The 12,204-nt window shown below is 33.7% G+C and overlaps 1 protein-coding gene across 1 annotated transcript in view; it reads right to left on the bottom strand.

The window, feature by feature from the left end:
• Positions 1 to 9,919, bottom strand: part of LOC120350081 (protein pigeon-like) — a 62,468-nt gene extending 52,549 nt beyond the window's left edge. Inside the window, exons 1-5 of the mRNA XM_039422234.1 lie at positions 9,863 to 9,919; positions 8,674 to 8,811; positions 3,973 to 4,100; positions 2,053 to 2,122; positions 153 to 359 (exon numbers count right to left, since the gene is read on the bottom strand). Of these exons, the coding sequence (XP_039278168.1) occupies positions 153 to 359; positions 2,053 to 2,122; positions 3,973 to 4,100; positions 8,674 to 8,737 (469 nt within the window). The 5' untranslated portion in view covers positions 8,738 to 8,811; positions 9,863 to 9,919. The remainder of the gene's footprint in view (positions 1 to 152; positions 360 to 2,052; positions 2,123 to 3,972; positions 4,101 to 8,673; positions 8,812 to 9,862) is intronic.
• Positions 9,920 to 12,204: the final 2,285 nt, after the last annotated feature.

The following is a 12,204-nucleotide window of genomic DNA, read 5'->3' as shown; positions in this document are numbered from 1 at the left end:
TTAATTAATCTTTTAGCCATAGTAAGGATTCTTGTAATTTGTGCTTGTATTCAAATGAAATAGCCAAAATAAATACTTACTTGGAAACCTTCTCCCAATCATTGTATTATGATATTTGTGCTTGTATTCAAATTAAATAAATCAATAAATACCTTCTTGGTGTGCCAGAACCAGAAATTTATCAGGCGATTTCTTTCGCCAGTATAAAAACTGAGCCATTATTTGATTCTGTTTCTTGGAATGAAGTTCAACAGCAACATCTCCGTTCACTCTTGCCAGAAATAAACTGTATAAATTATTATTCTCCTTCTCTTTTTCGTTGCTTTCAATCTCATCATCTTTCTCATATACACTGAAAACTAAAAAAAAAAGAAGAGAAACGTGAATTTGACATTAACGTAGAACAATAAAATGAACAAACAAGCAGTGATAGCAAACAGGAAAAATGTTTTTAACAACAACAAACTTTTTTAACAGTCAATATATTGATATTATTCATTACTTCATTGGTTGAAGTTAACATAATGAATTAATATATCTCAACCTTTAAATTGAAGGAACTTATGAAAAAAAAATTAAATTCTTTCTTAATCAATCTCCTCAAACAGGAGGAAATTCTAGAAAATCAATTACTAAAATGCTAATATTAAAAATGCAAGTAGATAAGTCTTTTCACAAAAGCAACTGTTGGATGAAAAAGAAAAATGATACTCTTCTTTCTATGTATTTAAACACGACATGCAGTCAAATATTAAGTGAATAATTAAAAATTTTTATCTACTGACTGAAGTACTTTTGGTCGTCTAGCGATCATTTTCACTGTTGAAAATGATCGCTAGACGATCGAAAGTACTTCAGTCAGTAGGTAAAAGTTTTCAACTATTTACTTAATATTTGACTGCATGTCGTGTTTAAATACATATAAAAAAGTGTGTTAATACATAGCAGCTCGGAATGAATCAAGAAACCATCACCAGAAAAATGATTCCATGGTATCCATTGAAATAATTCAATTACAATTAGTTGAGCTTGATACCGGATAACAGAAAATCTCAGTACAGTTACAGTAAGACCATAGAGAAGAGATAGCACAAGAAGATGATATCCCATGGTATGGTTCGTTTATGTTCCGAATTTCAAGTTAACTCAAGCCGATTACTGCCGACTACTGTCTATTATTACTGTTTTAGCCGGGTGATAGTGTACAAACGGCACAGTATGAGAGATTACGAGCGTCACATAGCTTCACAAAAAATAAATAGCTACTAGGACTGTCAGCTTGAGTTAACAGTGGAATTTGGAACATAAACGCACTATACAATGGCAAATCTTATTATGCTATTTTTTCTCTATGATAAGACATAACAAGAGATGGTTGAAGTTGAAGAATAGACATTTTATTGGAATGATGAAGAATCGACACTATACTATAGTTTATGTAAAACAAGTTGAGACTTGGCCCTCCATCCGATGAAATTACAGGGTTGCCAAATCCTGGTTGGTTGGTTGGTTGGAGACCAAAATGCGATTTTCCAATTACTTTTGACAATTAAAAAAATAATTTCAATTATTTCTGAGAAACTTTCTCGCTTTCACCACCCACTTATCTTTCGAAACAAAAAAGTTTCCAGCATGTCGAAAATTTCATGTTTTCTAATCGAAATGTCTCGACATTGACGAGCATATAATCATTAATTAAAAATAACTATAGGTCAGATGATATTCTACATCCAATTCTGACATTGAATTTGAAATTTAAGAAAGTTGCAATTTTACACGATTTGGCAACCCTGTAATTTCTTTGGATGGAGGGCCAAGTCTCAACTTGTTTTACAGACTATAAACATTGTAGGCCCATTTTAGGCTCACTTAAAACGAAGATAAGTCAGCTCATCTTCTAAACCCGGAATTAAACACATGAATGCGACTATATCGTGGTGCATATGGTGGCTCTTGGAAACTATTTTGCTAAACTGCTAGTTCAAACTTACTAAATAGTTGATGAGAAAAATAAATTGATGTGAGAAAAGTATTAAAAACTGATATACTCACCTAGCAAAGTTCTATTCAAATTTACAGATGCTTGTATCACATTCCTCACCGTATCGAATTTATAGAGAACCTGTAAATGACAATAGCATTATGAGACATGAATATTAATGATATTATTCTGTGAATTTTTACATTCAAATTATCATTAAAAATGTTCAATGATTTTTTTAACTTTTCTCATCTTTCTCTGAGAACTTTCAGTGTATATGTCAAGATGATATTGTAGTAGATGTCCATAAAGATTATGGAGTTCGTAGCATCGTGACAGTAATAAATTTATAGTGAACTTTTTTCACCATAAAAATGGGTGGAATTCCTTCAACTGAATATAATGTCAAGAATATGAAATCCACCATTTATTTATTGTATATTAAGATTGTGAGACCCTAGACCATTCGATAAAGAACTAGGTAACAGAGAGATAATAGGTGAAATACTTTCAACTACTACTAAATATGATGAAAAATGTAAAATCAAATATTTTCAACAGATTTTAAGCGCCTTGAATCATTCAATCTGAGTGCGGAAAAGGCAATTTGGAATGTAGAAATTTTAATAAAAAGTTTCAATGATAAGTTTGACTGGTTAATTGTGTTGAACACCAACCCAAATTCTAACACATAGTTGTGAATGACAGCTCTAAATATGTAATGAGGGAATGTATAAAATACAGATCGCGAGGTTTGACAGGCTGAATAATATAGGTAAATATTTCCGAAAATGTGCACATTATTATGTTCATATCAAGCACTATCCAATAAAGGTCAATGAAAGAGTCAAACTGAGTGACAATCATATTTTGATAAGTCTCTTCTTTTTGACAATGGCCGTTTTTACACTTACCGGTTCTTCGACGACACGGCACGACACAACAGGACAGAAGCTCTCCGATCAGGGGCGCCATTTAGGGGGGACAGAGGGGGGCCTAAGCCACCCAAGGATCAGATAAATAATGAAAATGCGGGTCTATCCACACGAATCCTTAGAATCGCATACTGATTTAATACTTTTTTAAACAGCAGTGGTATAATTCCTTCCACAGTATCAACAATGTAGCAAAATTGCCTTGAAAGTATGGCTACGGGTACGGAGTAATAAAGAATATATTTTTCTTTGTGGTATAGTTGAAGCTTAAATATAGAATGGGTACAATTATTGATCAGGGCAAAATAAGTGAGTTATTGCATAAATTTCAACGTGAGAATTAACAAGTTGCAAGATGTCACAGTGAGTGAAAGGGCACAATCAAACAATCGAAAATGTATGTACAGAGTTGGTGAGAATTATGGAACCAGCTCAATGTTTCTTTAGCTTTCTAACTGAAAGTTATTTTCCAATTAGAATATGATCCCCAATGATATTGTTGAAATTGTTATTGTAAAAGAAAAATTTATCTGTTTCCATGATTTTTAAGAAATCTGTTTCAGTGTATTCCTACTTTTGGGCCTCTCTGTAGGCCTATATTTCTAATAAATATTTCATGAACGTGAACTGAGTTTGTTAACATTTAAAAAAGTTGACATCTGGTACTTGTGGATGAGAATACTGCGTGAGGTCTACTGTTCACAGAACTACTAATAACTGATAATGTATAATGTGTGTATTGATAATTCAACCTCATTTGTATAAAACTGGAAAAAATGAAGCATATAGCATCTTGGATGTAATATTTATGGGGAAAAACCCAGGACCCTCTATCCTTTTGGGGGTATTCCTTCCCCCACCTCATACCTCTTGCTTTTTGCCCACCCCCCCAGCAGTTTGGTGAAATGGCGCCAATGTCTCCGATTGGCTGATTAGGTTGTCGTATCAGCCAATCGGAGAGCTTCATATCTTGAAGGAAACGGTAAGTGTGAGAATGGCCAATGGAGTATAGTTTACTCACATGCAAATCACGAGTGATCAACTACATAGACTCACAGTATATGAATTGTTGTCAGAATCAAAGACACCAATTTCGGAATAGGACGTTTCAGCCGACATCCAGCAAAGCAACAGTGCGCCATCTTGTTCTTGTCCAATAACTCTCCATTCGCCAGTTTCTGATCCTGCAAAAGATGCAATAATTAATCAAGTTGAAATTCTGAGAAGATTTTTATTTCAACTGATGCACAAGTGTCATAATTAGAATCATTTTATTAGCAACAAAAACTATAATATCACATTATGAGCTCAAAAACATAATGGAGCTGCGAGTATCCTGGAGAAGGTAGCTGAGTGTTTAAATAGCGTATCAACTTCATAATAAAATGTATCATTTATCATGTAATGCCTCCTTTTCCTTTTACCTGCTACCCTACCTTCGCCGCTCCACTAAGTTCTGACAGCTGACACACTTGAAATACATGCATTATTTTTCAACAGTCTCAGCTACTGAATGAAAAAGACTAAGAAATTGTCAAAAACCACAGATTTCTGTGTCAAATCTGTGGTTTTTGACAATTTCTTAGTCTTTCTCATTCAATATGAATAATTACCAAAATATCAACTTCTCAACTACACAAAAAGTCTCAGCTATCTTCACTGATACCCTCTACCTTCACGGCTTCACTATGTTTTGACCCTAAAACTTATTACCCAACAAGAAGAAGCCTGTTTGCTGGAAGTGGGTATTGATAATAATTGATGTCTCCTCGGAGATTGATGCCCACATGAGCTCCAGGCTTGTGCGTGGGTAATGGAACGGATGATGATGAATAAAGTTGAATGGATCTCTGTAAGTGGGTTTCAAACCACCGGGGGCTTATTTCACAAAGGTACAAGTATTGTTACCAACCATGGTTACGCACAAGTACTTGTAGTTACAAGTTTACAAGTACTCACGTTTCTCAAAAATTTATGATCTACAAGTTTACAATTTTACAAGTCTACAAGTACTTCAATAGTAAACATAACCTATTTTCATGATAATTTCCTTTTTCATCCTTCAAAAAGGGTTATTACTTGTGCTTTTTAATAATTACTTTGAAAATATTTAAAAGCAATATAATGTTTTTGTACAGTCTACTTCATTGATTGCTGAATTTGTAGCCTACACATTATACGTACTATATATATATATATATATATATATATATATATTATACTATCATAGCCTCCTCTAATACAAGGCCGCGGCCTACGATATTGCAACGTCGCAGAGTAGGCCTAGAATCTAATACATGATTGGTGAAAAAGAGTTTTTAAAATACCAGCTGATCTTTTTCACCAATCATGTATTAGATTGTAGGCCTAGACTGCGACGTTGCAATATCGTAGGCCGCGGCCTTGTATTAGAGGTGGCTATGATACTATAGAACACATAACCTATGAGGTAACACATTAATGACTATTTTGGAAATTCATTAAATTTAATTTCCTAATGCATGTATTTCCAAAATAATGAATTATAGAGGAATATAGGGCATTTTTGATTATAAAAAATATCTATTGAATAATTAAAATTATTTTAATGATCACTTGTAAATCCTTTACATAACTTTCCACTTTGGTAGAAATTCCTTAGTTACGAACAAGTAATTTCGACAAAAATTGTTGGCTACAACGAAAATCTTTGTGAAACACTTGTTCGTAACAAGCAAATCACTTGTAAACTTGTAGAAATTCATTGTAACTACAAGTTTATAATTCTGCTTTTGTGAAACGCTTGTAATCAGCTGTTCTCCAAAACCATGGTTGGCAACAAGACTTGTAACCTACTTGTACCTTTCTGAAACAGGCCCCTAGAAGAGATTTTCAAGCTCATAAACGATGATTGGAGGAGTGGGCTCCTCAAGTGGTCACCTTTGAGGTCTCTCTCATAACACTTCGCTGAAATACATCTTCGAAAGATGTAGCCGTCCTATCTCCCAACATTAAAAGCTACACTACGCTGATATGAAAAGGACGGCTAAACCTTTTGAAGATGTATTTCAGCGTAGCCTAATATGAAGAGACCTTTAGGTGGGCCGTCCACAAGATCTGTTTTCGTCCGAACTAGCATCGGCCGAAAACTACCGAACGATCCCCCAACAAAGAAAGGAATAGATGCTCGTCCGTAGCAATAGGTTCATACGGCCGTCTCCGGCCGATCATTTTTTCTACCCGAATTGAATGGGATTTTCCGGCTTTATCCGGCCGAACTAACTAGTCAAACTGAGACAACAAAGTGTTCCTAACCTGAAATTGTTTCACAGTCTTGTATTTTTGTTTTTTGAAGTTGTTTTGTTTTATAAAGTTGTAACTATGGACAATGAAAAGTTGATAAGTTTGGTTCAAGAGCATGTTCCATTGTGGGATATGTGAGACAAAAGATATCATCGTTGTGATGTTCAAAGGAATTTGTGAACAATGATAGCGTATTCATTATTACCGTAAATAATTTAGTGGTTTTTTGTTGAAGGTAAGATTATTGTAATGAATAACTAATTTAGTGGATATTTGTTTCAATATAAATTTTGTGAATTTTCAAAAGCTCAATATAATCATTGTTTACAAACAATTTTGGTGGCTATGATAGTAGTTAATTCAATAATATTGGCAAGATTATTGTAATGAATAACTAATTTAGTGGATATTTGTTTCAATATAAATTTTGTGAATTTTCAAAAGCTCAATATAATCATTGTTTATGAACAATTTTGATGGCTATGATAGTAGTTAATTCAATAATATTGGCAAGATTATTGTAATGAATAACTAATTTAGTGGATATTTGTTTCAATATAAATTTTGTGAATTTTCAAAATTTCAATATAATCATTGTTTATGAAAAATTTTGGTGGCTATGATAGTAGTGAATTCAATAATTGGCAACTAGACTGACGTAGAAGGTTCCAATGGACGACCATATACGGCCGAATTAACGGCCGGCAGATTTGTCCGATCCAACGGCCGAACGGATCGGTTGAATACGGTTCCAGTGGTGGACGGTTGCCCTTAGCGTCAAAACTTAGAGGAACGGCGAGAGTGAAGGGTAGCAGAGATTGTTGAAATGTAATGCAGACATCTATAGTCCGTGCAAAACTACTTTTGACTTGGAGGAATCTGCGGCGCAGAGAAATGGAGGGAGATCAGCCTATTACAGTGATGGGTAGCAGCGCAGTTGCCAATTTGTCGACTCAGTGATTTCAGACAGGAAACTTCGTATGTGTAGCACTTAAGCTCTCACTGGAAATTGGAGAGCGCTGGCCGATTTAGAACGGCAACATCGCGCCATTGTGTCCCTACCTTTCTCTGCTGCGCATGTCCCTCCAAGTCAAAAGTAATTTTGTTCGGACTATAAGTGTCCCAGCTTTACTCTACCTTCTCTGCTTCGCAACGTTTCAACACATTTCACACAAATTTTGAATACATGAATTACTTTCCAAAACTCTTGGCTACCTTCTCCTCTCCTCTATATGTTTTGACCCTTATATAGGGAGTAGCAGATGCATGGATCTAAACTTATCTTATCTCAATAGCGCGTCCATGGAGCCAACCGTACATGCTATAATACATTTCATGTAAAGTCGCAATTCCTTAATGAAGACTCTTGATGAGCGGCGCGGCTCGAGTCGTCGCTATGGCATTGCACCTATAGTGAGGTCCACGTTATAATGACAGTATTTAATCAAATTTGGTGTTGCTATCCTTGTCTATCATTCGACAAAGTCGGTGGTACTATCCTTTTCTAGGTCCACAACAATGCCAATAATGTTTTTGACAGTGTAGAAATATAATTAATTAATGCAGAGAATTGGCATCGCTATTCCTCTATCTTTATCCACTGCCATTATAACGTGTACCTCACTATATAGATTGTACAAGCAGTTGAAAAGTGTTTGAACAATTTTCAAACCAAGAATCAAACCATGAATGAAAATCTGGTGTGGCGCACTCACACAACTTTCCTTGCTGTTATGAAAATTGATCACCTGACGCTAGTGTTCACGCGCATCTCAAGACTACTATTCAAAGAACTGAGCCAGCTGGTGACAGGAGAATAAATCTGGACACGAGATCTGCTATCTCTTTATAGTGAATGATTTAATAGAATCAACAGTTGCCAACAGTTTGCATTTGAATAATCATATTTTCTGGTATTTCGAGCTTATTTTCAATTTTAGGTGAAAATGTTACTAAACATTAATTGTAGAGATTTTCATGCTCAATCTTTTCCATTTGAATTTTTTTGTTTAAATTGTATCTGAAGCTTGATAATTGGGAACCTAAAATCAAACTTTGCATAGATGAGGCGGAGCTCCTAAAATTTTTACAGATATGGGACTTGTGGCAGTTGATAGAGCTTATCAATGACTATTTTTAGGTATAAATTTTATCAAAATCGTTGCAGCCGTATTCGAGAAGATCGCGAAAACCCCTGTTTTTGACATCATTTTCGTCGCCATCTTGAATTGCATTTGATCGAAATTGTTTGTGTCGGATCCTTATAGTGTAAGGATCTTAAGTTCCAAATTTCAAGTGATTCCGTCAATTGGGAGATGAGATATCGTGTACAAAGACACACACATACAGACCAATACCCAAAAACCACTTTTTTGGACTCAGGCTCAGGAGACCTTAAAACGTATATTTTTTGGAAAGCAATACTTTCCTTATGGTAATAGGGCAAGGATAGTAAAAAAGTGTAACAATACTTACTTTCAGATACAATTTCTTCAAGACGATCCCGTAAATTTGAATGTTTAACTTCAACTTCTTTCATTTTGATTCAGTTTCTTGAATAATATTACTTCTGTAAACAAACTTCAGAGACTCATTGCTTCTTCACGGAACAGTCTAGAAAAGAAAACAACTATTACATAAATCAATATTTATTTGTATATATTGGAAACCGTACTCTAACTCAATTGTGAGCTGGTGAAAGAATTTATGGCTAAATCGCACGTCCAGTGCCAACTCACCTTTCATCAAATTTATTTTCTCTTTTGCTTTAGAAAAAAACGGTTTTTGCGCTGAGCATGAGCTGAGCTTGTACATCAAGTTAATACAACTCAATACATGAGTTGAACCAAATTTACTCAACACCTTGATATATTGAATTAAATATAACTTAAATTCATTGTTGGTTATCCATCTTGTTTTCACTATTATTATTACTATCGTATTTAATAAAACTTTCAAGTGAAAAGTTTTATTAAATATTTAATATAGTTTGCCCTTCAACAATCCTGATGCTTAACTTGATGAGATAAGAAATCCTTAGCTCTTAAGAATCCTTAAATCACAGTGAGCTTGTGTGATTACTTATAAAATAATTGATCTAATCCTCAAAATATTTTTCAAACGCTTCAAATATGTTTCTACCTCTATTTGCAATCTTAGGCCCGGTTGCACAACAGCCGGTTAAATTTTAACCGTGATTAATTTCACAAGAACCAATCAGAGAAGGCGTTTTTGAAAAGACAGCATCTCTGATTGGTTCTCGTGGAATTAATCACGGTTAAAATTTAACCGGCTGTTGTGCAACCGGCACTTAGTGTGCAAAATGAAAGGTGTACTTTTTACAAGTGGTCAAGTTTGCCAGTAATGTCTTGAATAAACCAAAATTCTTGAACGAGTAAATAATGCTATTTTGAAATTTTATATTAGAATAAATAATAACTTTTTCATGATAGTTTAAAGAGTGAAAGTAGTACGAAATAATAAAATGATTACACTTCTAAATTATATGAAGGTTAGGATAACAAATCGACAAAAGTATGTGATTTCCACACAACAAATATACATTATAAAAGCCGAATTAGATATAGATTCAACCATTAACATAAAAATTGGAAGAATAGCACATAAATGTATTGATTTACCAATTGAAAACGAGAGAATTTACCATAAAACAATGCTGTTGTTCCTGTCAATACACAACACAATAACACAAACAATAACAGTTTCAATTTCAATTTCAGAAATATCGTAATCGTAATTTTGCAGTCGAAGCTTGAAAGTCGATGGTTGATGTTTGATGGTTCACGATAATTCGATAGTCGATGTTTCCCATATTGATGTAGTAAGATCCGCGCAAAGAAAATATTTCCATTCAATACAAAGTTATTAGTTCACAGTTTTTTATTTTCAATGAAATTAATTTAAATTTTGATAATTTCAATAAATAAATATTAATAACCATTTCAGGTTTTAAAAAATGAACGTTTTAAGCTGCGTTTACACCAAAGTTACCTTAATAAAGTTTACACCAATAAAATTTTCTTTTCTCTGTCCTAATAGATTCTATTAGATTGAACATAACTTATCATACACGTTTGATATGCGTTTGTAAAGTTCCATATTCAATCTAATAGAATCTATAAGGACGGAAAAATAAATTTTTTTTGATAACTTTGGTTTAAATGCAGCTTTACTAATAGTTTTTTATTTTAAATATCTTTATTAGGTACTTTAGCACCTGCCGCTATTCATTATGTTATTATTACGGTACCCATGTAGCCAGAGTTCGGCTCGAGAGCCAGAGTTCGGCTCGAGCCGTGGTGATAGACGGACTGTTTTCGTAGCTGCTCTCTGCTCAGATAAGATAGGCTTGACTGCTTTTGATTTTACTTGTAGAGATAAATGTTGTTCATCGTTTCGTAGCATTTCATAACCTATAACATCTATTTTAAAACTTATTAACAGTAATATTATAACTATATATTTCAAATCTAATAAATTAGACTATTATTTTTAACTATACTTTTTCTTTTCAATTATTTTCATAACATTATAAGTGGTTTAACTTTTATTTTTCCATTCATAAACAGGTCACAACTCTTCAATTACTTTTCAACTCTTGAAATTTAAAATTATTTCTAGCATAAATTTATCAATCTTGCAACCTGAACTCCAGATAATTTCATCACTCGAACTTACCACAATTTTGCAATTATAAATATATTCTTAAAAACTGACCTAAATTGACAACTAAATAATAAAGTAGGTACCTATCTTAAATAACATACTAATAAATTAAATAACATACTATGAGAGTAGCTTAACTGTTATTCTTCTATTACATAAATAGGCTGCACCTCCTCTAATAGGTACTTCTTAACTTGTGAAATCTTAAAATTATTTATAGAATAAATTTATCAATTTGCAATCCCAACCTGAAATACCGGTAGCTTTATCATTCAAACTTACCACAATTTTTCTCTTATTAATGTCGTTTTAAACCTTAGTCCTACCATAAATTTATAACTGTATAGTAAACTACGTTATAAACTCTTGTCTCTTAGACCTATCCTTTTTTGTTTCCTTAAAAATCATTTCCACATTCCTTTATCCTTCCGAGAGATTGTGGAGGGAGCTGATCCTTGATTATAGATAGTGTTGGTGAGCAGCACAGGCTGAAATAGATCTGCAAAATCGGCAGGCTGCTCTGTAAAGTTTTGTAAACATTGCATCCTGTTATAGTCGCTCTTGGCCCGGACCCAGACGGGGTACGAGCGATTTGACGACAGACTATTTCATTACAGTGTAGTTTCGCCTGTATTTTCTCAAGGTTTTCAAGGATTCCATTACAAGAGCTTTTTCTTTATTTTTGACTCTTCATTGCATATTTGCAGATATACTTAGCTGCTCCTAACTTTTTCAGCATATCCCTTACCTAATTTCCTTTCCCTTCCTAAATCATATCTTACGAGAGGTACTTTCAGTTTAATAATTGTCAAAAAATAGTCCTTAAATAGAAATTTCAAGAGTAATAAATACAACATTGTCACTACATTTTCAAGCAGTACTTTAAACGCAGAATACGAAGTGTTCCAGTAACTGTGAATAACCACATTTCTCCTTAAAAATTAGAACAAGATAGGGCAAGTTTCATTTAAATAGAGTAAAAACACAATATTTTTAATTAACTGAATGATAGTTGATAGTCGGTGTAGTATTTGGATTTATAACACGATTAACCATGAAATTGATGGAAACCACAACTAGTAAGGGGAATCGTGCAGTTTTCCTTCATAATTATAAATTCAGAAAAGACAGGATCTTAACTGATGGAAGTACTATAATTTGGCGATGTCTAAATAAATTGTGTAACATTTCCCTGAAAACGAACTTGGATCTTGTTCTCTTGTCTGATGAAAATTTGAAGCATGATCATCTACCGAGAGCCACAGACATCTCGATCACTGATAATGATAGTTCATTATCGCTGAATGAAACGACGGTTCA

The sequence above is a fragment of the Nilaparvata lugens genome, chromosome 2 (assembly GCF_014356525.2).
Source record: "Nilaparvata lugens isolate BPH chromosome 2, ASM1435652v1, whole genome shotgun sequence".
Taxonomy (NCBI): domain Eukaryota; kingdom Metazoa; phylum Arthropoda; class Insecta; order Hemiptera; family Delphacidae; genus Nilaparvata; species Nilaparvata lugens.
Note: the sequence above shows the minus strand (reverse complement) of the source record. Positions and strands in the feature narration are given on the sequence as shown.